Source organism: Lithobates pipiens, unplaced genomic scaffold, assembly GCF_037356315.1.
Source record: "Lithobates pipiens isolate NorthernLeopardFrog02 unplaced genomic scaffold, aLitPip1_a1.2 Scaffold_1, whole genome shotgun sequence".
In the NCBI taxonomy this organism is placed as follows: Eukaryota; Metazoa; Chordata; class Amphibia; order Anura; family Ranidae; genus Lithobates; species Lithobates pipiens.
Genome location: NW_027507685.1, coordinates 180,081,876 through 180,108,597, shown reverse-complemented (window position 1 = coordinate 180,108,597; position 26,722 = coordinate 180,081,876). Strand labels below are relative to the sequence as shown.

General features: G+C 43.2%; 1 protein-coding gene across 2 annotated transcripts in view; it reads left to right on the top strand.

The window, feature by feature from the left end:
* The first annotated feature begins 462 nt into the window (after nt 1–462).
* Nucleotides 463–26,722, top strand: part of PDZD4 (PDZ domain containing 4) — a 341,674-nt gene continuing 315,414 nt past the window's right edge. For both annotated transcript variants that reach the window (XM_077478976.1, XM_077478975.1), the window contains exon 1: nt 463–1,044. Coding sequence is in view for 1 of the 2 variants with exons in the window: in XM_077478975.1 (XP_077335101.1) it covers nt 985–1,044 (60 nt within the window). In the remaining variant the exon portion in view is untranslated. The remainder of the gene's footprint in view (nt 1,045–26,722) is intronic.

Sequence of the window (26,722 nt, the reverse complement as noted above, 5' to 3'; positions counted from 1 at the left end):
ACAGCTAAAGATGTATTGGTTCTCCGAATCTCTTTGTGCGTCATACTGCGCAAGCGCTGCACCATACACAGCGGACACTATTTGACAGGGGAATGTTTTTGGACAGAACACCAGCGCTACATTTTATTTGGGTACATTGTCGCATGCCATCGCAGTTGTCGGTTAAAATAACGCAGTACCATAGTATCGCAAAAATGTCCTGGTCATTAAGGTCCTCAGGTGGTTAAATAATGAACAATTCCTAATTATTGTCTCGAATCATGATAAAGTGTAACTCCTCACTACTCCTCTCTCTTCTCCCGTAGACAGAGCTGTGTACAGCAGCTGATGAAATTCTCTCGCCGAACATATCGGCTCTGAGTGTTTTACCAAAGACAATCCATATTTATTAGCGCCTGCCTCCCTCTCCCCTCCCCCTTCACTTCTCAGCGAGCCCTCCCTTCTTCCCAGCAATGCCGATCCTCAGAGAGGGAAAGGCGCATGTGCGCGCCGTGCTGCAGTCTGAGGGAGCACAGGTGCCTTCGCTATTCCATGTAGCTGTGGAAGCATGAGAAGGGAGCTCCGGCCATCCTCCCTGAATAGCAGCTCTTAAGGAGCCGACCTGGGAAGTATCCATGTTCCTGTCACATCGTTAACCTGGGTAGCAGTTGAAGGCAGCCCTGGAGAGGAGACTACTTTCTAGGGGGGAGGGGAGGAGAAGCGGCACCCCGTTATTGCAAAATGAGGGGGGCAGCTGCTGGTTTTATCCTCTCAATGTCAGACCTCCCCCCTGTCTGTCCTTTTCTGCCCCCGGTGGATTACTGGAGCCCTCTGGATGGATAATAGAAAGGTCGTCTTCTTCTCATCCCTTCCCATCCAGCTGTTGGGGTTGGATCCAATAGAAGGAGACGTGAAGAGACGTCTCTAAGTGGGAATCAGGCAAGATTGGGGGTATCCAGCCCCCCCTCCCCGTCCACCTCACACCTTCACCTTCTCTGAGCTAACATGGGATGTAACATGTGTGTGGTTCGGAAACCAGAGGAGCATTACAAAGTGATGCTGCAGGTAAGGGGGACATGGCATGACGCGGGATGGGAAAGCATTGAACATGGTGGAAGCTGCCATGAGAGGTAACCACATCAAGGTAAAAGGAAAGCTTGGCAGAAAACAAAGGCTGTTTGCATGGCAACCTAAAATTTCGATCTAAAAATGAAATGATACAATATAAAAATCTTCTGCCGGAGGGTGTGGTACCTGAGAGAGTGACGAGCACAGAAACTGAAATGACAAGAAGCAGTCACCTGTCAATAAACAGCTTTTAACAATGGAAACCGCTTTCCTATTAGTTGCTATGGGATACCAAAGTTCAGATGGGTGGACATTCAGACTGGAGCCAGTGGATCATGACAACCAATCGGTTTCTAGCTTTAGCCTGTTCAGCTGAGCTTGGTGCATGAAAGCTGGAACCTGGTTGGCATGCACAGTTGCTCCACATCCTGTTTGCTCCTGTCAATTGGTGGCCCTTCGATTTTGTTTCTTTTTTTTTTTCATTCATTGATTCATTTGATGTGTGATTAGATTGAATTGTTGAACAGCCACAACCCCCTTTCCAATCAGTTTGGATCAGGTTTAATAACATTGAGTCAGGGTGGAAATTTATCAATGCTTTGGTCATGAATCTGATCATATTTTGATTTATCAGATTGTGAGATTGTATGGTGGAAACAGTTGCAATCGATCTATCGCATCATCCAACTATTGATATCCACTTCCCTGTGTTTGGCTCATTGATTAATGCCTATAGATCAATTATTCCTATTGGGTGAGATCGATCTAAAAATAAATCGTTCTCGGTATGGCCACCATTAGTAAATTCTCCCCATTGTTCTTAACCTTTATAATATTAGGTACCCTTCCCTGCATTCAACATTCTTGCCTTTCTGTTTTGCTGACATACATGCACATTTTTTCACTTCCATGCATAGATACACCTACAACACTATGCACATCCACACAGCCTGCAAATGCTGCTGGATTCTCAATTGGATTTTAAGATTGGTTTGGTGTAGTTGACATATTTACAGTTTAAATAATGAGATCACGCAAAGGGCAAGAAATGTAGCTGACTGTAATTATTTGGATGTGGCCAATATAGAGCAGTCATAACAATGAGAAAGCATTGATGGTTGCTAAGGGTAATAGCACCTTTCACATAGCATTTTGGTCTCACATTATTAGAATTATGAATAATGCGAAAGCATATGCGTATCTTGAATAAAATTGTGTTTTCTGTTTTTTTTTTTCCTTTTTATTACTCTGAAAACCTAAACTTCTTTCTGAAATATATATAATTAAACACACCAGATATTTCTGATTTGAATCCAGGTTTGACACTTGCTCATGTGTGTTTTGCGTGTTCTGTGTATTGTTATCGTATGTCATCAAATCTTCATGATGTCACTTTATTTGGAGGGAAAGGGGGGGTGCTGATCACCAGTTTACTAATACATTTATGGAGTTTAAGATAAGAGAAATATCAAAACGGCCTTTGTGAACAAGACTTTTCTATAAATAGATATTCGATAAATAGGTTATATTAAAAGAATGCAACAATATGTTCTGCTACTGTTTAGATTAGGGACAATAATATGCATCAAGGATATGTCCAGCCATGGGAACAAATGATTACAGTATACCTTGTGCTTATCAATCTTTTTGAATGATATTGGGTTTACCATTGCATACGAAGCTACAGATGTGTTCATTCATTTAATGCCCACCTGGGTTTTTTCCCTTGAAATCACTGTCATCATCTGAGACTGAAAGCTGTTGACTCGCCTAGAATCTTAATGTCATATTTACATTGCTCTGCCTATCACAAAGGTCTGTAGTATCTGAGACTGTAGCACAGAGCCTATACTTGTATTGCATTTTGTAATATAATTTATATATATATATATATTTATATTTATATTTATATTTATATTTATATTTATATTTATATTTATATTTATATATATATATTTATTATATTCAACTTTTTTTTTCCCCCCCATTAAACTGGAAGATGACTTGAGCATAACTGTGGACCTACAGCCTCTCTGTAGGTTCTTATTCTCATAGGGCAGTGGTGGCAAACCTTGGCACCCCAGACGGTTTGGAACTACATTTCCCACGATGCTCATCTACACTGCAGAGTGCATGAGCATCATGGGAAATGTAGTTCCAAAACATCTGGGGTGCCAAGGTTTGCCATCACTGTCATAGGGTATATAGTATGCTGGTTGTGTATCCCTCTATTGCCCCATGGCTTTTATTTCTTTTATACAACCTCTCTCCCACAGAACCCAACCCTTTTGAGATTCTTTACTCCAAATTCTTTATTCTAATCTTCCAGATCTATCCTGTGTCCCAACTGCTCATTGTTTCTCGATATGGTCATATAGGTTTTTGTTTATATATATATATATATATATATATATATATATATATATATATATATATATAATATATATTTTCTGTATTAATTATTATACAGGTTTTATATAGCGCCAACAGTTTGCTCAGTGCTTTAAAACATGAGAGCAGACATTACAGTTACATTATAATTTGGTACAAGAGGAATCATAGGGCCCTGCTCGTTAGAGCTTACAATCTTAGGCCTCTTTCACACTAACGTCCCGTTCAGGCCCGCCTGTCAGTTTTTCAGGCGGACCTGAACGGGTGCTCCATAGAGGTCTATGGAGCGTCGGATGTCAGCGGTGACATGTCCGCTGACATCCGACCCGCTCCGATCCGAAAAAGTGTGACGGAGGAAAAAGCTATTTTTCCATCCGTCTGCGGATCGGATCGGGTGACGACGGGCACTGCGGTCCGTCGTCATCCGATCTCCCATAGGGGAGAGCGGCGCTGTGACAGGTCCGTCCCTGCGCAGTGTGCAGAGACGGAGCTGTCATCTCCCTGCTCAGCGGGGATCCCCGCTGAGCAAACGGATATTCACGGGGCGGATCAGAACTGATCCGCCCCGTGTGAAAGGACCCTAAAAAGGAAGGGTCAATTGATACAAAAGGTAATAATGTAGAAACTCACACTTTTTTTTTTTTTTTTTTTTTTTTTTAATTACCACAAAAAAATGCAGGACTTTCTGCTCTTGGCATATATGCTGACAGTGACTTCTATTTGTGACTTCTACAAAATCCATTCCCTCCCAAAATCAATTTTTCAGAAGAGGATTTACAAACTTTTTTTTCAGCATGCGTGAATATATATCTGTGACCACTGCTGCAAATATTTGCATTTTTCTTTGCACTTAAATAATATTATATGACCCCATTGTAAATCATATCGATTGTGTAATTTATTAGTAGCATTATTAATATATTTTTGTATTGTACAATATATCTGTCACAATCGTTTTTTTATCTATGTCTATCTCCAATTTGCTTTGTTGTTTTCCCTCTATCTGCAATAATCCCTTTTTTTTCTGGGTTATTAGTATTGTAGTCCAATCTCTCTGCATTTTCACCAGAGTGGATTTGATTTAAATCAAGCCGATTTTATATCGCTAGTAAAAAGGCTTGATTTAAATCATGATTTTTTTTAAAGAGCAACTGTCATCTTTGGCCCGCAGCAGCTCTGACCTGCTTTCGTTTTAAGACAATCCCATTCACTTTAATGGGATGGCTGGTGATGCGGCCGTGACACACCAAGGTGAGGGACATGGCGGCAGCAAGTGAGTGGATGCCCGCTAACAGGCGCTGCCATGGTGGAGCTGAAACTACAGGTGCACTTTTTTATTTTTATAATTGTAATTTTTATTAATTTTCAAAGCAAAAACAATACACTAGTGCATTGGAAGATTCAGTACACAAAGAAAGCTATAGATCATGGTGAAGAATATAAGTTACAACAAAAATGTCCACAAACGCAGGCACAGAGGTGAACTGCGTATCCGTATCTCGTACTGTAAAGAACAAACAGTTAATGTAAATCAAACAAACTATTCTGATCAACAAGTGGCCGGAGTCCAAAAGAGAAAGGCAAAACATCCGAACATTCACATGGTCAGCATAGTAAGTCCCCGGAAGGGGAGGGACAGATTACCCGGAGAACTGGGTAGGGAAGGGGGGGGGGGAAGACGGTAGCCATCAACAAAGAGCCCCAGTCAGTAGCTGCAGTCAGATGGATGTACCGGCAGGGGGAGCCCCATATGCCGATCGATCCCAGGGTTCCCACACTTTATCGAACTGGGGAACCAAATCCTGCACCGAGGCTGTCAAATACTCCATTCTCCTAATTTCAGACACTAGTTGGAGTAACCTAGGCCAGGGGGGGTTGCACTGGACAACCAACACAATGGGACAAGCCTCTTAGCAGCAAATAAAATGTAGGAAACCAGTCGATTGGTGTTTTTAAGGTATACCTGGTACAGGGAGACCCAGCAAACAAAGGAGGGGATCAATCGGGAGGGATACCCCTGTCACCTCCACCACCAAAGACCCCATCGCTATCCAGAAAGGCTGTATCAAAGGGCATTTCCAGAAGATATGAAACAATGACCCAATGTCAAGTCCACATCGCCAACAAGATGACGAGACTGAGGAATCGTATTTGTGGATGACATCGGGGGTCTTATACCAAAACATAAGGATTTTTATTGCTGTTTCCCTTTGCGTGACACACTTAGAGGATTTGAAAGTAGAGGACCAAATCCTATCCCACGTCTGCAGGGAGATAGGTTTGTCCAACAACTGAGACCATCTACTCATGTACAAATGCGTAGATTCGTTTAGAGGAGTCGACTCATGGAGGATTCAGTGAATAGAGGAAATTAAATTAAGTTGATGTGGGCCTTGAGCGCAGAGATGCTCAAAAGCTGTGGGAGTGTCAAGGGTTAAAGTCGGAGACTTAGAGCTAAAAAAGTGTCTCACCTGTAGGTAGAAGTAAAACGAATGTTTGGGAATGTCATATTTTTCTCGCAAGGTCTCAAAGGCATGGAGTCTACAGGAGACAGGGTGTACCAGGTGTCTAAGTTGAAAAAGAGGGGGGATCTAGCCATGGGGAAATCCTACCCATAGACAATCCATCAGGCATAGTAGGATTAAATAAGACATTCGTGAGGGGGGGGCAGGCCGAGGAGAGGGAGTACTTTTTGTTACACTTTTGCCACAAGTCCAAAGTAAATGACATTGGGGCCGTACATTGACGTCTAAAGGTAGAGGGCAGTGGGGATGGGGTGCCCCAGATCAAGGAGCATGGGTGAACCGGAGACAGGACCCCCTTTTCAATAGCAGCCCACTGACTCGTGGCATTAAGAGAGGACCAGGTAGCAATAATTCGTAAAAATGGGTAGCTTGATAATATTTCACAATATCCGGAGCACCCAACCCTCCCCTACCCGCGGGCGCAAACACCACAGAGCTGGCAAAGCAATGAGACCTGTCAGCCTACTACAGGTGCACTTTAAATGTAAGGACTCCTTGCTGGTAGTTAGAATCTTTAATCTTTGCAAACAAAATGAAGGTTTCCTATTTAGAATAAGCTGTCAGGTTAGTAAAACGGAGATATCAGAACCAATTCAATCATACAGTTTGTAATGTACATAGATTTGCAAAACAATGGGATAAAGGAATATTCCTGAACTTTGATTTATCTCATGGTTACTGTGATATTGTGTGAACGCATTAATGCAGTGCATGTTATCTCAGCTTGCAGAGCTTGATTGAACGAGTTTACCAAAATTTAAATATTGCATAATATACAGTCTACTACGTGCTACATAACAACCAAGCTCCATTTCACGTTGAAAAAAACTAAATTATTAACCACTTGCCACCCAGCATATAGCAAAATCACATCGGCAAAGTGGTTGTGATATCCTGACCGGACGTCATATGACGTGGTCAGGTTAACAAGCCGCTGCACGCCCCCCAGGGGCAATCTTTGTTGTGGCATGTCAGTCTGACACACCGCGATTCCGATCTAGGTAAAGAGTTTCTGACAGAGACTCTTTACCACGTGATCAGCAGTGTCCAATCACGGCTGATCACGATGTAAACAGGAAGAGCCGTTTATCGGTTTTCCTCACTTTCATCTGACAGACACGAGTAGAAGAGAACCGGGGGTCTGCGATGATTGTTTATCAGCGCAGCGCCTCCTTGGATGCTACCAGGGATGGCCACCACTGCTAACCACCAGGATGGCATCCCTGGTGGCCATGGGTGACAATGTGTGCGCACACATGCCAATCAGTGCCCACCATCCATAAGTACCCATCAGTGCAGCCTTTTGGTGCCCATCTGTGCCGCATATCAGTGCCCGGAAGTGCAGCCTCATCAGTGAAGGAGAAAACGTACTTATTTACAACATTTTATAACGGAAACAAAGAAACTATTTTATATTTATTTTTGTTTGGCAAAAAATAATCCACAGAGGTGATCAAATACCACCAAAATAAAGCTCTAATTGTGGGAAGAAAGTTATAAAAATTGTGTTTAGGTACAGCGTAGACCGTCATTTAAACAGCGACAAAGCTGAAAATTGGCTTGGGCAGGAAAGGAGGAAAGTGCTTAGTATTGAAGTGGTTAATATATCTTGAATAGGTAGGATAGGATTTTATTCCAGCACCATTTTATAAAAATTTTATTTAAAAAAAATAAAATAAATTTTTTTTTTTTTTTTTTTTTTTTTTATCCACTCTGATTTTCACACTTTTTATCTGTGTCTAGGTTGATCCTGGTGGAGAAGCATTTTTTTTTTCTATGCGCCAGTATTTAGATTTAGCTTTATTATCTTGTTAAAGCCTTTGAGATTGTTAGCAATAGCTCATAATCTTGTGATTCCTGTCCCGAAGCTGTGTGTGTGTGTGTGTGTGTGTGTGTGTGTAATACAGACAAAGTACACACACACAAGTCACACGAAGGCAACTTGTAAGATGGATGATCAAGAACCTAAGGTTGTGTGGAGTGTGTCATGGGACTTTATCTTTCAATGCGTTACGCTCCCTATTTTAGGTGTAATATTTTCTGGTTCCATTTTTTGTTTTTTTGTTTATTGCAAATACAGAGTCAAAAAATTAGCAGTAATACAAACAAAGCGCCTAGTCTGCCCATGCAGGGGCTACGACTGGCGACATAAAGAACAGATACATGTAAACATGACTTAAACGAAGGAGGGGAGGCCTCTTTGGAATCATGTTAGATCTAAATACAATATCTAGGTTTGTCAGGAAAAACTCAAAATTTTGCCAAAGTAGCCAGGACCCATGTGTCAGTGACCCTGTGTAGGTAGTCCTGGATGCCAATAAACAGTTAAAGAGCCCAGTAAATGAAAGGAGATAGAAAGCAGAGACGGGGAAGAAAATTAAAGAGGAATGAACTTCTGTGTAGTATTTGTACCTATAGGTTGAGTAGGTCCTTTAAAAATGAATTCAGCTACACATTCTATAGCTGCTGACTTTTAAGATTAAGACACTTGCCTGTCCTGGAGTCCAGCAATGTGGTCAATGCAGACGATCTTCATATTGGTTGGTCAAGTGCTGCCATGGCCATTGCTACTAAGGGAACCCAGCAATGTAGCCTTTCGGCTTCATGGCCGGGCCCCTACTACGCATGCATGGCGCGCGCTGCACCCTTTCACTGGCCGGCAGAAGAGAAGGGGGACCTAGCTGCTGACGTAGATCACCGTGGCCTGGTCTCCTTGAAGTTGGGACAGGATTAACTTCCCACCCCTCTGTTAAAGTCAACCTACACTTGTCAATGGAAGGTCAGGGAAGGAATATATCGACCATGGTTTGGAATTTAACACTGTGTAATATTTTCAACAGACAAGGGGAAGAATTAAAGGAAGAAAAGAAAATTTCAGATCCTCTTCGCTTTTTTCAATGTTATGTTGCAACTTGATTACTACAGTTGCTTAAAGTGGAGGGCCACCCTGAAAAAAAAAAAATATTAAAAATTACAAAAAAATCTAAAAAAAAAAAAGAAAAATGTTTTATTTTTTTTTTTACTTACCAGAAGTGCCTGTTGCTAGGCACATAATCCTAATCTTCCTCTTCCTCCTCCGCAGAGATCTTCTTTCTTCTCTTCTCCGTGCGGCGTCTTCTGGGTAATGAGTCGCGCTGTGTTCTGGGAACTGTGTGTTCCAGAACACAGCGCGTCCCGTTCACAAAGCGCTGCGTGACTTGCGCATGCACAGTAGGAAACGGGCAGTGAAGCCGTAAGGCTCCACTGCCTGTTTCCCTTACAAGGAATGGCGGTGCCGGGACCTGAGGGACGGGTCGGCCTCAGGCGGCCGACATCGTGGGCACCCTGGACAGGTAAGTGGGCTGATTAAGTCAGCAGCTGCAGTGTTTGCAGCTGCTGACTTTTTTTTTTTTTTTTTTAACGGCCCTCCGCTTTAAATTTATTTTTCTCATTAGTCTACACTCAGCACCACATAATGACAACAGAATTTTAGTGAAAACAGAATTTTAGAAGTGTCTGTGAATTTATTAAAGTAAAAACTGAACTTTCACAAGTACATAAGTATTCAGACCCTTTACTCAGTACTTTGTTGAAGCACCATTGGCAGCAATTACAGCCTTGAGTCTTTTTGAGTATGACGCAACAATCTTTCTACACCTGGATTGGGGTTTTTTCTGCCATTCTAATTCGCAAATCCTCGCAAGCTCAGTCAGGTTGGATGGGGCCATCGGTGGACAGTTATGTTCAGGTCTCTCTAGAGATGTTTAAATCAGGGCTCTGGCTGAGCCACACTAGGACATTCACATTGTTGTCCCTAAGCTAGGCCGACCAGACGTCCCCATTTTCCGGGGACAGTCTCTGGACCGAATATGTCCCTGGATTTGCGCCGCAGCATCCATAACACTATTTTTGGGTGCTCAAGCGCTTCTGCATTTCAGTTTCGGCCAGGAGTCGGGCTGTATCGCCTGTTGCCCATCCTATCAGCACTTCCTGGCTCCTCCCTCATGCTGTCACCTGTCCAATCAGACACTCTGCCTCAAATTGGTGTCTGCCCAACCCTGCCCACACTCCAGCCTCCTGCATGCAATGTGCTTGGCCTACCTGTGGAAACCAGCCTGAGAGGGCCATCCGCTCTATGAACAGCTCGCCTCTCTCTCTCACCTGACCTCTTTTATTTTCCTCTTTCCTTTTTCATTCCATGCAGACTGGGGGGCTACACAGTGCTCTGGACAGTGGTATGAGAGGAGGCCTGTAAGGTACACAGTGCACTGGACTGTGGTCTGAGATGAGTCTTGTAATGCTGCATAGTGCTCTGCATGGTGGTATGAGGGAAGGCCTGTAATGTATCTTAATTTTTTTATTTTTATTTTTTATCTTATGGACAAATTGTGAGAAATGTATATAATTATGGAATCATTCACTGCACATATCATTTGAGGAAAATATGCTCATCAAATAGTTTACTATTTGCCAATAATAATAAAAAAAAAAAAAAAACACTCCCTAGATTTCATTTTGAAAATCTGGTCACCTTACCCTAAGCCACACCTGTGTTGTCTTAACTGTGTGCGTAGGGTTGTTGTCAGGTTGGAAGGTGAACCTTTGGCCCAGTCTGAGGTTCTGAGCTCTGTGGAACATGGGATATATCTGTACTTTTACTTTTGCGTATGGGCTGCATAGCCACAAACCAGTCAGTGTGCCCATGCTTCATAGTTTCATAGCTAGTAAGGTTGAATAAAGACACCAGTCCATCCTGTTCAACCTGAGTTGAGTGTAGTGCTCACTATGTCCACAGCCAAAAGTACCTTTTAATAGGCATCCGTTGGCATCAGAACTGCACCATGGAGCAATAGAAGTGTGTGTATGTATGTATATATATGTATATATATGTATATATATATATATATATATATATATATATATATATATATATATATATATATATATATATTGAATAATTTTTATGTATGTGTCTGAAGATCGTTCCTAATGACATTGGCTGTATGTTTTGGGGTCGTTGTCTTGTCGCAGAATAAATTTGGGGGCCAGCCGCATGCCTTCCTTATGGTATGGTATGGTATGAAGTATCTGCCTTCTCAGCACCATTCATCCTGACCAAATCTCCAACCTTTTTTCAGAAATGCAGCCCCAAATTTGCAAAGAACCTCCATCCATGCTTTACTGTTGCCAGTAGGCACTCATAATTGTACCGCTCTCGAGCCCTTCGGTGAACAAAGTGCTTCCTGTTGCTGCCAACTATTTCAAATTTTGACTCCAGAGCACCTGCTGCAATTTTTTGCACCTCCGTTCCTATGGTCTTGTGCATGATTGAGTCACTTGGCCTCGTTCCAGGTATGGCTTTTTAACCCCAATTCTTCCATGAAGACCACTTCTGGATAGAAATATCCAGACAATAGATTGGGGTACCCGGGTCCAACTGATTTCACCCAGTTCTGTGCTGATGGCACCGCTGGACATCTTGTGATGTCGAAGGGAAGAAAGCGTGATGTGTCATTTTATCTGCTGTAATAAAGTGATATTAAAGTCCATTTGTTTTTTTATTTTATAAATAACAAACTTGTCATACTTACCTGCTCTGTGCAGTGTGTTTGCACAGAGCAGCCGCTTATCCTTCTCTTCTCAGGTCCCGCTCCTGGCCCCTTCCTCCTGCCAAGTGCCCCAAGATCAAGCAACTTGCAATGAGGGCACCCAAGCAGGCTCGCTCCCAAAATGCGGCTCTGTGTGTCCATTCACATACAGAACTATGGCTCGGCCCCGCCCCCTCTCTCTCCTCATTAACAGAGGCTCTTGTGTACGTCGCTGGAGGAAGATCAGGCTCGGGTAAGAGAGGGGAAAGACTTTATAAACACTTTAAGTTTTCTTGGCTGACCACTGCATCTACAGTCCTTGAGTCTGCTTGTTACTTTGTGCTTCTTCAAAAGTGCTTGAACAGCACATCTTAAAACCCCAGTCTGCTTTGAAATCTTTGCCTGGGAGGGACCTTGCCCATATATTAAATTGATCGTTAACAGTTGCTTGGTTAATTTCTCAATCATACACCTGACTCTAATCCTACAAAATCCCTGACTTTGCAAGTGTGCAACTGTAAGAATTGATGCTGGCTTAACCACTTGCTGACCAGCTGCTTCAGTCTTACTGCTGCAGAATGGTACGGCTGGGCGAAGCAACGTTATGTAGCGTTGCTTCGCCCTGTGGCCACTAGGGGCATACGCGCCTGCTGCTCGCCTCCGGAGGCAACGTGAGTGCCTGGCGGTCGTGATCGCTGTCGGGCTCCCACGATCACTGGTGACACAATGAGAACCGGGATCTGTGTGTGTACACAATTTCAGTCTCTTCTCCCCTCAGATAACCGGATCATCTGTTCATACAAACTATGAACAGTGATCTGTCATCTCCCCTAGACAGTCCACTCCCCCCTTCAGTTAGAGAGGGAACACAATTGACCCCTTGTGCTCCCCCTAGTGTTAACCCTTTTTCTGCCAGTGACATTTTTACAATTATCGGTGCATTTTTATAGCACTGATCGCTGTATAAATGCCAATGGTCCCAGAAATGTGTCAAGTGTCCGCCATAATGTCACAGTCCTGATAAAAATCGCATATCACCGCCATTACTAGTAAAAATAAAATAAAATTAATAATAAAAATGCCATAAAACGATTGCCAATTTTCTAGATGCTTTAACTTTTCCCCAAACCAATCAATATACGCTTATTGCGTTTTAAAAAAAAAAAAAATCTTCCAAAACTGTCGCTGTTTTTTGTTTATAGCGCAAAAAATAAAAAACGCAGAGGTGATCAAATAACACCAAAATCTCTATTTGTTGGTAGAAAAGTCAAAGTTTAAAAAAAATTTTTTGGGTGCAGCATCGCATGCCTGTGCAACTGTCTGTCAGTTAAAGCAACACACAAAAAAAAAGAATCGCAAAAAGTGCTCTGGTCAGGAAGGGGGTAAAATCTTCCGGGGCTAAGCGGCTAAATCCAAAAGGTAGTCATACCAAATATTGATTTGATTTAGATTATTCTTCTTCTGCTCACTGAGCTTCCGTCTTGTAAAAATAAACAATGAAAAATTATATTTTTGAAAGCATTCTTACTTTACAGCATTTCTTCACACCTCCCTAAAACCTTTGCACTGTGTGTGTGTACTCTATCAGTATCTCGCAAGAGAGTACACCCCTCACATATTTGTAAATATTTTATTATATCTTTTCATGTGACAACACTGAAGAAATTACACTTTACATTGTATCAAAGTAGTGAGTGTACAGATTGTATAACAGTGTACATTTGCTGTCCCCTCAAAATAACTCGGCACACAGCCATTAATGTCTAAACCGCTGGCAACAAAACTGAGTACACACCTAAGTGAAAATGTCCAAATTGGGCTCAGTTAGCCATTTTCCCTCCTGGGAGTCGTGTGACTTTAGTGTTACAAGGTCTCGGGTGTGAATGGGGAGCACGTGTGCTAAATTTTGGTGTTATCGTTCTCACTCTCCCATACTGGTCACTGGAAGTTCAACATGGCACCTCATGGCAAAGAACTCTCTGAGGATCTGAAAAAAAAAGAATTGTTGCTCTACATAAAGATGGCCTAGGCTATACAAAGATTGTCAAGACCCTGAAACTGAGCTGCAGCACGGTGGCCAAGAACGTACAGTGGTTTAGCAGGACAGGTTCCACTCAGAATAGGCCTCGTCATGTTCTACCAAGGAAGTTGATTGCACGTGCTGAGCTTCATATCCAGAAGTTGTCTTTGGGAAATAGACATACGAGTGCTGCCAGCATTGCTGCAGAGGTTGAAGGGGTGGGGGGTCAGCTTGTCAGTGCTCAGACCATACGCCACACACTGCATCAAATTGGTCTGCATGGCTGTCATCCCAGAAGGAAACCCCTTCTTCTAAAGATGATGCACAAGAAAGTTTACAAACAGTTTGCTGATGACAAGCAGACTAAGGACATGGATTACTGGAACCATGTCCTGTGGTCTGATGAGACCAAGATAAACCTATTTGGTTCAGATGGTGTCAAGCATGTGTGGTGGCATCCAGGTGAGGAGTACAAAGACAAGTGTGTCTTGCCTACAATCAAGCATGGTGGTGGGAGTGTCATGGTCTGGGGCTGCATGAGCGCTGACGGGACTGGGGATCTACAGTTCATTGAGGGAACCATGAATGCCAACATGTATTGTGACATACTGAAGCAGAGCATGATCCCCTCCCTTTGTAGACTGGGTCGCAGGGCAGTATTCCGACATAACGACCCCAAAACACACTTCCAAGAAGACCACTGCTTTGCTAAAGAATCTGAGGGTAAAGGTGATGGACTGGCCAAGCATGTCTCCAGGCCTAAACCCTGTTGAGCATCTGTGGGGCATCCTCAAATGGAAGGTGGAGGAGTGCAAGGTCTCTAACATCCACCAGCTCGTTATGGTGGAGTGGAAGAGGACTCCAGTGGCAACCTGTGAAGCTCTGGTGAGCTCCATGCCCAAGAGGGTTAAGGCAGTGCTGCAAAATGGTGGCCACACAAAATATTGACACATTGGGCACAACTTGGACATTTTCATTTGGGGTGTACTCACTTTTGTTGCTGACAGTTTAGACATTAATGGCTGTGTGCTGAATTATTTTGAGGAGACAGCAAATTTACACTGTCATACAAGCTGTACACTCACTACTTTACATTGTGGAAGGGGGCCATGGGCCATGTTTACATGCACAGGGATGCACAGGTGTTCAATGCATCCCTGTGCAGACAGTCACATCAATCTTTATTGAAACGCAGCAGCTGCACAGACAGGCGCTGCTTCCAATCTGATAACCAAACCACTCTGTAATCGGGCATTTCACCTGCATGGATGTCAGACTGGGAGCAGTGGTTGTGACTGCAGCTGCTGTATCTCAGTAAACATGAATGGGATTGCATGGAACACCTGTGCATCCCCATATGGGTAAACGGCCCTCACAGGGGTGAAAACATTGTTATACCCCGTGTGAACGATGCCGAGGCCACAAGGTACAGCCAGTCGGTGTTAACATTCCGAAAGGTTTTCTATCTTCCCTTGTACCACCCCCAACTTGGTGGTACTTATAACAAGGCGATGGGATCCTTCCTCACTAGTGCCAAATAAGGTGGAGGCGAGGGAGAAGATGGGAAAAGGGAGAGAGGGGAAAATCTATTTTTTAAACCTCTTGCCGCCTGCCCACCCACCGTCAAATGACGGGACGGTATGGCTCTCATTCTGGGTAGACGTCATATGACGGTGCACCTCACAGTCGCTCCCGCAGGGGCGCCCAGCATGGCATTCACACCATGTTTCTAGGACATAGCGCAACCCCAATCTCTGTAAAAGAGCTTACGCAGCTCTTTAATCATGCGATCAGCTGTGTCCATCGCATGTAAACAAGGAAGTGCCAGTAATCGGCTCTCCTCGCCTCACACTGACAGTGTGTGGCGAGGAGAGATGGTCAGCTTCATTACCTCGCAGGGGACAGTGAGGATGTAATTGCAGCACTGATGAGTGCCCTGATTACATTGGGGCACCAACAATCAGTGCCCACCACAGCCAGAAATCAGTGCCCAGTCAGTGCTGGCTTTCAGTGCACCTATCAGTAATGCCCATCAGTGGTGAAATTCCAGCAGTGATTAAATACCACCAAAAGAAAGCTTTATTTGTGTGAAGAAAATTATAACAATTTCGCATGGTTACAGTGTTGTATGACCATATTGTCATTCATAGTGTGACAGCCCTGAAAAATGGCTTGGGCAGGAAGGGGGTGAAAGTGCCTAGTAGATAAGTGGTTAAAGAAAATGTCAGCCAAGTAGCTTCCTCTATTCTAATTCGTATGAGAACTCAGGAACATAAACAAGTATTTTATATCTGCACGAGTAAATCAATTTTGTCCAGGCAGGTTAAGGCAGATGTTGATGGTCTAAAAATATGTTTGGTTTAAACGTTTGTGAAATTGCGCTGTTCGAAACTGCGTAACCCAATCACTATAGTGCCGTGATGTCTCGGAGGAGGTGTTAATTGTTCAAGTGACACTGCTGAAGGCGTGAACTGTAGTGAACTGTAAAATTGACAGGTTAGAACTGTTATATGTGGGGGACAAAGTGTCAAAGGCCACCCAGGTAAACCAATTGTGCTCACCGACAAAAATATGCACTATCCTCAAAGGAATTGCCCTTTAAAAGAGATTAATTTTTTATTTTTATTTGTTGCATCTGTCCCCCAATGCCTTAAACGCTGAGAACCGAGCGATCGATCCCCCGCAAATTGATAGGTTCTCACAGCTCCCTGAGCATTGTGATCTTGCTCGAGCCTGGACTGGCTCTGTGATGTCAGCCGACAGCGCCTAGAGGCGATTCAGTTCGCATTGTGCGCTATACAAGTATTTCATTCATTCATTCAAAATGGGTCGCAGGACGAACGCAGAACGAACTGCACTCCTGTGATCCCCAGGAGTAGTACAGCAAAATAAGCTTTGGCTTGTGAAGGTAAAATCTAAGGGTCCTTTCACATGACCGTTCCATCTGCCTGTTTTGCCATCTATCTGTTGATGGATGAAAAACGGACAGCAATACATTCCTATGAGCAAACGTCTCTTTTCATCTGTTTACATCTGTGTCCGTTCAGGCTCGCTTTTTAAAAGGTATTTTTTTTTTCCCCCCCCGTTTTAAAAAAAAATGGAAGCAGACCTGAATGGATGTACCGGACAAACGGTCTTAACTTGCGATTCACTCATCCAGTCTATATATAGAGAGAGCCAAAGTTTCCACCCAGGCTGTACTATGGAGGATATGATGGGAATACTAGTTTACATGAAATAAATAGAATTGTTTTTGCTTTCGGTTCATCTCAGTTTAAGTGACAAGTTCACTGTGTTTCTGGCAAGATCACCAGGTATTTTGTGCACTTGCTAAAAATGTTCTTAGCCTGAAAAATGATTACAAATGCAGCCCCAGAACTTATGAATGGTAAACTGCAATATACCGGTGTTTATTGTATTTTTCTTGGGTTTAAATATACTTCAACAAAGTATTTTTCACCAATACAGTAGGCTATCCTGCGTAATTCCTCTTCCAGGTTAAATGATACCGTGCCTGTAACCTTAAAGTGATACTAAAGTCTTGTTTGTTATTTTTACTGCAAAAAAAAAAAAGTTATTTACCTATTTTCTGTGCAGTGGTTTTGCACAGAGCAGCCCCGACCCTCCTCTTTTTGGGTCACTCTTTGGCACTCCTGGCTCCTTCCTCCTGGTGAGTGCCCCCCCTTCCCCCCCACAGCAAGCAGCTTGCTATGGGGCATCTAAGCAGAGCCCCTGCTCTGTGTGTCCATTCCGACACGGAGCCACGGCCCCCGTTCCCTTCTTCCTGATTGGCTAACTGACTGACAGCAGCAGGAGCCAATGGTGCCACTGCTGTGTCTCAACCAATCAGAAGGGAGAGTCACGGATGGCCAAGGTAGTCTTGCACATCACTGGATCAAGAGGGGGCTCAGGTAGGAGGGGCACACTGAAGGTTTTTTTTTATCTTGAGAATTGTAAACCCCTCAAGGGTTTTCACCTCAATGCATTCTGTGCGTTAAGGTGAAAAACCTTCTTTGCTGTAGCTGCCCCCCCCCCCCCCCCCCCCAAGCACCCTTTTTTTTTTAACTTGAACCTGAGTGTTACAGCAACAAGCACAGCAGCTGCAGCCGCTGTCTCGGGTCCTCATTGGATAGATTGATAGCAGCAGCTATCAGACAAATTCAGTGAGCCGGGGGCAGGGCTGAGTCCTGCTCTCTGTGTCAATGTGCCCAACTTGGGCCCACACAGATGCCCCCATTGAAAGCGGCTCTCCGTGGGGGCACTCAAAGAGGAGCCAGGAGCATCACCGGGGGAACCCCAGAAAAGGAGGATCAGGGCCACTTTGTGCAAAATCCTTGTTAAAAAAAAAAATGAAGCTTTACAATCACTTTAATGCATTAAGATAAAAAACCTTCTGACTTTAGAATCACTTTAAAGCAGAACTATACTCTCTTTGAATCCAACGATGCACCGTTCCTGGAACTCCCTGCCGGCTGCTGACCTCTTTGGGCAGCCGACTTCAGGGTCTCCATCGCCAAGCTGATGTCATTGACTGGGCGCCGAGATGATGCCAGAGTTCCATCAGATTCACCATTGCCAAATATGTGCAATGAGCTGTGCTTGCTCAGCTTACTGTACATGGGATGGACAGGCAGGTAAATAACTTTAATGTAGAAGCTACAAAGCATATCTCTTCTGTATTAAACATCCTGCCTGTCCACCCATTTTCATTGTGGAACCTAAAGTTCCATTTTAAGCAGCCCATAGCAAATTTGACTGATATCAGCAACAGTGACGAATCATTTGGTTGTTAGGGAGCCGGGACACCCGCAAGATTCCTAACAACGATGGGTCACCCCTGCTATCGGGGGAAATTCCCGCCGACGGCAGAATGTACACAAAAGAGCTAAAGAAAAAAATGCATGAGTCCCCCCAAGCCACATGAGGCCCTTAGTGCCCGGTATGGCTTTTGATGGGGACCTCACTATGGATATTTGAAAAAATTACATGCGGCCCCCCCCCCCCCCCCAAATCTATACCAGACCCTTATCTGATCATTCAGGCCAGGAAATAGGGGTGGATGAGTGTGCACCCCCCTGAGCGCATACCAGTCCACATGCCCTCAACCATACCAGGCCACATCCCTAAAAACCTGGCCCAGTCGTTGTGGAGGTACGGGGGGGGGGGTGACTTATTGGAATCTGGAAGCTCCCCTCCAATCTTCCCTTCCCTTTCCAAAAAAAAAAAAAAACTGACCTAATTCCTCCATTCAAACATTTAAGGTAGATGCCCCATCGTAAGAATATACTGATCAGTGCTTTTGGGCCGGATTTACATCTTGGGAGCCTATAGGCAGAGAATTCTGAATCTATTCTCCCTCCCCTCCACCCGCTGGCAGCCGGCATGTCCATCCCCGCAGTTGGGCAAGCAGAGCCTGGAATACTTAAGAGAGCGCTGGTTCCTGGGGTTGCATGGAAGCCATCGGGCAGCAGCGTAGCCGCCCGAAAGCTTCCACCCGATAGACAGGTGTCTGCCTGTCCAGTTCAGGAGAGGATGTAAAAACATCCCGTGTACTTGAAGCCTTAAATGCAGATTACCCTTTGAAAAGGACCTGTCTCATCCTTGGAACAAAATCCCAAAGGGGGGGGGGGGGTTGTACACAGAGGGAAGAGCTACTATTTGATGCCATTTGGCAGGTATGTGAGTGGCGGGCATGGTTGAGTTCCTGCACCTATTCTCTGAAAAGAAAACCTGTATAGGACTGCAGCTTTTACGGCTGATAACATGTAGGAAGATGCCTTTTACATTACACAGCCCCCGTACCTCTGGACCCCCTTTACATTGCACAGCCCTTAACCCAGACAGCTCTGCCCCTTCCTACCTCATTCAGGCATGCACAGCGGGAGACACAGGAGTGAAGCAGAGAGCAGAACGGGGGAGAGATGAAGAGCAGCGCTGAATAGACAACGGGAGCTGCCAAAATTAACTTTAAGTTAACCAGCAAGTGATTGGTTGATATGTGGTCCTAGAAACAGTAGTGGTCCCCTGCTGGTTATCTTGGAAAGTTTTTACTCCAGCAGCTCTCACTCTCTATTCAGCGCTGCTGTTTCTCTCTCCCGTTCTGTTTGGTATCTGTTTACTTGGCGAGACTTCATCTTTTATATTTAAAAAAAAAATTGGTGTATATGTATGTATATATATATATATATATATATATATATATATATATATATATATATATATATATATATATATATATATATATTTTTATATATATATATATATATATATATATATATATATATATATATATATATATATATATATATATATATATATATATATATATATATATATATATATATATATAATATATATAATTTTTTTTTTTGGATTAACATTAAAGTGTCCCCCCCCCCCCCCCCCTCAAACAATTGTTTGAAAAATCTCTTGTTGTTTTGCGGTCATTGGAGGTCAATGCCCATTGCCTGGGGAAACAGCTGAAGGTTCGGTTTGGTGGGTTTCTTACTGACCCATGCTCTCCTAACTGTGGTTGTGCATATATTGTTGTGCACGTATCGAGTTCATCATCATTGATGACGAAACGCTTCAGAGAGTGGCCTAGAAGTGACGACATCACGCACGCCTAATCGCTACCCAGTGGTATTGTATGAGCAGACAGCCTTTTTTCTGTGTTGAGGTAATTGTTGCTACTTTTAGAATAAAGCACGTTGAATGGCCTTCACTATGGCATTTTTCTTTTCCTAACAATTTCGAGTCATCTTATGGGATCTGTGATCCATTGACGGCCGCTCTCCCTCCTTGGATGTCCAGCTGCTTTTACCTGTTTGACAATGGTCATAAGTTATAATGATGATTTATGGTCCTGCAAATCTGGTAAGAGGCTTGCCTGTGAGGGTGCTGCTGGTGACAGATCCCTTTATCTATTTACATGCATGGTGTACTTTCTGGATGGATTGATTTACTTCCCCATGGACTTTTTTACTAATTTTGGGCTGATTTTTGCCTTTTGTCATTGAATATTGTTACTATAATTGTGCTGCATATTTATCATTTGCACATGGTCATGTTTTTACTTTTATTGTACACTTGGTTGTGTTTTAATGCAGTACATGATGCCTTTTAGGAGGTTTTTCTTGCACTTTCTATGATCTTTGAGCGCTGCATATATACTCTTCTTTATCATAGATGATAAAAATTTCTGTCCTTCCACAATGGAAAGAAAATTGCTTTCAGTGATTACGGTTAACAGTTAGCCTCTGGCAGTAATAACATGTAAATAATCCATTAATTGACTTGGGTACACTCATCCTGTCCGCAGATGGATAAAATCTTGGCTAGTCAATGCTGAACCAGCTGAATTTCATCCATGTATGGCCTGCTTTAGGATCTAACCAAGGAACAAACTGCAGATCCAGAGGAGTTAGATCATTCAGTAGTGACCCAGCACTTCTTTTGTTATGTTTAAATATAACTAGACCTAACCGAAAAAAGTGCTAGGTCAGACTCACTACTGAAAGAGATCTCACTCTTTTTTGGATCTGCAGTTTGTTCCTTGGTTAGATCCTAAAGCTGTACCAACACTAAACAACCTCCTGTAGATTAAAAAAGAAAAACCAAAGATAAAAAAGAAAATAATGTTGTTGTGGTAAGTTTACACACAAAAAACACCCCAAAAAAAGGAGCAAACTGTCTTTAAAGGAGATTTTTAGGAATTAAAAATAAAAAAACATCCAAAAAAGAATAAACAAAATCTAAAATTGTGTAGATGTGATGCAAACTAAAATTGTATTGCTGAAATGGTTAAAAAAGAGTAATGAAATCCGTTCGGGAGAAGTGTGTGTGACTATGAACATCCAAAGAAGTTCGTTCTTGCAGCATTGTAAAGAACAAGAGAATGCGCTTGATGAAAGAATTTTTAACATTGCAGTGTGACGAATGTGCTATATCGCTTACGAGCAGTAGTTTTACCTGAACGAGCGCTTCCGTGTCGGAATTTGAATGTGAGCATGCGTGGCACCTTGTCTGTCGGAGTAGGCTACACATGATCGGAGTATGTCCGATCGGACCAGTTTGTCGGAAAATATTTCCAGCAAGTTGGAAAATTTGGTCCGACGGAATCAGTCCGATGCATACCACACACAGTCAGATTATCTGACAACACGGTCCGATAGGACACATTCCGACGGATTCTCCGACCGTATGTACAAGGGCTAACACTGGCTTGGAGCCCCTGATAGAGTGAACAGGAGCAGAAGAAAGCCAACAGTGGACAGCAGGATAACTGGCTAGTGACAGGTAAGTAGCAAACTGCAAAATACAACCATTCATGTCAATGACAGGCTGTATGCTGCACCTGGGCTGCCTGGGTGGAGGGAATTGAACTGTAATTACACAGAATGGGCTCAGCCACCTGTGTGTAAGAGACTTGAATCTCACTGAAAAGTAACGTGAACCTTCCCTCTGTACTATCTCTCCCTCCTCATGTCATGCAATCTATTCAGTGCAAATCCACCAATGTATTACAATATAGTAGAGCTGCACAATTGATCGTTAAAGAATCGAGTATGCGATTCTACTCCCTTCACAATCTTAACACAGCATTTTCCCGATTCAGTTCAGAGAGTTTTCTGATCACAGCTGACTGCTGTCAAAAAAACACCCCCCAAAAAAAACAGGCAGCCTGCTAAGTTTAACTTAGGCAGAGATAAAGAGAAGCATTGTAACAATCTGTTTCTTTAGATCAAACTTGTTGCTTACAAATTTAAAATCTGTATTTTTTGGGCTATAAAATTACTTGGAACCCCAAACACATTTATATATACAGGCAGTCCCCGACTTACGAACGTTTCCTACTTAAGAATGGCCTCAATGCCGGCTGGTTGTGCTCCATGCTGGTCCTGGATACCGCCGAGCAGCTATCTTGTCCCATTCCACAGAGAATTCTTCATCCTGCAGTGCAATGTTGGTATGTAATTTAGGGCTATTTCAGATATCTAATCTGCTATGCAGCGGCTGGAGTTGCTTTGTTCCTCGGGAATGTTAGTTTACTGCATCAGGAGATTGTAGTATAATAATCTTTGTAAAGCCTCATACACACACGATGAGAAAACCAGACAAAAATCACGCTTTCTAAATGATCGTACGATAATCTGATTGTTGGTACACAGCTTTCGTCTGAAATTTTCCAAAGGGACAAACACAAAAAATGTTCTCATACAATACCAGTTCGTATGACTCATTTTAATTACTACAGTTTTTGTCCGAAAATACGTTGCATCACTTCTGAATCATATATTTTTTTTTTTTTTTTTTTAAGAGATTTTTAAAACTTTAGTAACCTATTTGCATTTGATATGGAGACTATCATGCAAAAAAAGATGATCATTCATCTGATAATCTCTTGTGTACTAGGCTTAAGTATTTGTTGCGTTCCTCAGGAGGGCGAGTGGTGAATATGGTTTTGCTTTCAGGAGTTTTTAATGTTTGAAATATTAGAAATATAGGTTGGCCACCCCTTGCTCTTTAATTTAGGTAGATTGCTATTGCTCATGTTTTTTTTTTAAACCTGGTGCAGTGTTTTAAGTGTACCTATCTGATAACCACTTTGAGTGTTTTTTATATACAGAGATGTGAGATCTGTGGTGTGATTACTGAAAAAATTATTAATGGCTTAAAATCTTTGATTACTTTTGGGAAGTTGGTCCCGGAAGTACCAAATCCCCACACAAGGCATTGGAAATATTGCGGTAATGCGTAATGAGGCGTGATACAACTTGAATTGTATGATTTATGTTAGGATGTGGTAGCGCACAAAGAAAAATTAAATGGATGAGAATTGAATAGTGTATTGAATTATACTGCCAACATTCTAAATGGTATAATGGAAAACATGCATAAAGCGCATATAGGGGACGCCCCTTTGGACTTTTAGAATGGCAGAATAGTGCGTAAAAAAAAAAAAAAAAAAAAAAAATTATATATATATATATATATATTATATATATATATATATATATATATATATATATATATATATATATATATATATCTCATATTCATCAACAATGAATTGTAACAATACATCAATGAATTGACATATATAGGACATCATAGAATAACACAAGGCTTATAAGTTCTAAAATGCCACCTAAACAGAAGGTCAGCAAATTAGATGTTCAACCATATACCCAACATGTTTCGGAAATTGTTGCATTATTGTGCATTTTCCTTCCTCAGGGGTGGTTTATTATAGAGCAGGATTGGGTTGTTATTTTCATATTTGTAATATAAGTATAGATAGATAGGTAATAGCATTTCAATATGTAAAGCAACATAGGAAGACTGCTATCTAATGTTAATTTTACAAAGCCAAAAGTACTTGCATATTAGATTCATTGAATAGGAAAAATTAATAAAAACAAGTGAGAGCAACGGTACACGCTGTTGGCTTAATTTCTCACATCCGCAAGGTGTAGATGATAGGACGTTTCTCCAAGGCTCAAATATTGAAAGCGCATCCACAAAAGGCACCCTAGAAGTCCCACAGGAATGGGGTTTACACTGTAAAAATGGTCATAAGAGGAATAAAATGTTCCTCTTAAAGCATAAATATATCGCAATCAGTCAAATATAGTAAGCCAAGCTATCAACATAACAAATAGCGAGGTATGCAGTAATCTAGTGTATAGAATATACACAGAAAACTAGAGAAAAAAGGATAATATTATTACCTTTACAAATAAGTGTTGTTGACACCAGGCAGCAGCTGATGAACTGACAGTTCAAGGCTGGAGCCAGTGAATTTATACCTGGCTGTGCCTGGTGTCAACCAATCAACTGAACGATAGTAAAGAGTGGGACTAATAGCACAGATCAGCTGTGAACATACAGCTGATTGTGCTCATCCCTGATAGGCTGTAAAGAACAGCCACTCACAATAGCTACGGCGTCTTTCTGACACTGAGGTGCGTGGTGTAGCCACCTCCATAGGGGCGTGGCGCTGTCACGCATCACCGGCGGGGAGGAGTCTCCCACTCACAGCGTAAATTGCAGCGAGGGAAAGAAGCAACCAATCAGCTCCACCGAATGCAAATGGCCGGGGCTTGGGTGGAGAAACTGTCGGATGTTCCAGCCAGCAGTGATGGAGCTTGCCCGCCGGCTGTCTTGCGCAAAGACATGAGCAGGCAGGAGCACGGTACAGACCACCCAGCGGATGGGGAGATAAAAAACCAGCATGTTTAACATAGAAAAGTATAAAGTTGGCAGCTGACATATCTGCATGGTATAACAGAGCATACATACAGTTGAATGAAAAAAATATAATACACTTACACAGGAATAATAAAACACGTAAAGAGAAAAATAACAAAAAAAAAAGGTGTCGGCCCCTTTTGGGTTCCATAAGCCAACCTGCACTGCTAAGGTGTTTCCGTATTTAACTTATTTTAATACGTTTATTTACAAGGAGTGTGGCAGCCCACAGAGGGCCTTTTCGGTCCTGAGATGGACGGCAGTGCATTACCCCTTTTGAGGAGAGTTTCCTCTGGTTGTTGATCCCCCCCCCCATATCCAGGTTAAATAAGGTAACCACGATTCCGGTGGAAGGGTCCCCCTCTTTCAAGGACCCTGCCGTCAGAAGGGCTGAGGCGGTTGCCCGGTCGATGTTTATGGTGGTGGGGTGAGCATTGCGTCCAGTGTTGGCCATGGCCCTGGTGTCAAACGCTTACTGAATGGGCAAAGTTTTTGCACCGTGAGTTGGAGAAGGCACAGGTTTTCCCCGGTCTGCGTGGAACTGGCAGACCAGTTGGTACATACCCTATAGTATGTCTCTAATGCGGCCCTGGATACAGATTTGCCTTTCCAAGGTGAGAGGCTATTTGGAGCCTCACTGGGTGACCTTAAGAATGTTACTGGGGGAAAGAGTACTTTGCTCCCACAGTTCAGAAAGGGTAAGGAGCCACGCCGTAGGCAGGGTACTCCTTTTCCGCTCAGAAACTGATTTTTCATCCGCCCGGGTCGGCAGGTAAGAAGTTCCCAGTCTGACAAGGTGCCCGCTGAGGGACAAAAGCATCCCTGGTTTTGCAAGCCTGCTAACAAATCCTGCTGCCGCATGAAGGTTTGCCCCTGCCTGACTTGTGGGTAGGGGGTCACCTTTGGGAGTTTGCAGTACGGTGGACCTCCCTCCTTTTTCCGACCGATGGGTCTGTGAACTGGTTTCGTCAGGCTACAAGATAGTTTCTTTCTTGTCCGCCAAACATATTTTTCCCCTCCCAACCTTCATCATCTTCCGGCTCGTCGGGAGGCCCTCTTTGGGGCAGTACAGGACCGGCTGCTGCGCGGAGTGATAGTACCTGTACAGAAGCTGGATTTTCAGGGATTTTATCCCAATCTGTTTGTAGTCCCAAAGAGGGAAGGGGTCTGTCTGGTCCTGGATCTGAAGGCCCTCAACGGCTTTGTGAAAGTGCAAAGGTTCAGGATGGAATTGGTTCGTACTGTGGTCACTGCACTCCATCAGGGGGATTTCTTGGCGTCCTTGGACATCAAGGACGCTTACTTGAATGTCCCCATATGTGTCATGCATCAGAGGTTCTACGATTTGCGGTCGGGGATGAGCACTAACAATTTGTAGCTCTCTCCTTTGGCCTAGCGTCAGTGCCAAGGGTCTTCACCAGGGTGCTAGCCCCAATTCTGGCATTGCTAAGACGGGGGATCGCAATCATGGGTTACCTGGATGACCTCCTTCTGAGAGTAGCTTCTACCTCAGAATTAAGGGAGGATGTGGTGATCACCATACAGACTCTCCGGGAGTTTGGGTGTTGGTGGCGACTCAATGCCTGGAATACCTGGGCTTGATTCTGGACTCCTCCAGAGGTGAGAGTCATCCTCCTTTCAGACAAGCTGCAGACTCTTCAATCTGCGGTGAAGTTATTGATGTCCTGCAGGTGGTCGTCGGTGCGTTTTTTGCATGCGATTTTATGGGTTTCATGGTAGCCGCTTTCGAAGGGGTACCGTATGCTCAATTCCACACTTGAGTCTTGCAGAAAGAGATCCTGTCCAAATGGGACAAATCTCCAACATTCCTGGATTGTCAAATTTGGGTGAGCCAGCTAGTCATGGATTCCCATCTATGGTGGCTGAGGTCTCCGGCCCTTCGGTCTGGGAAGTCGTTC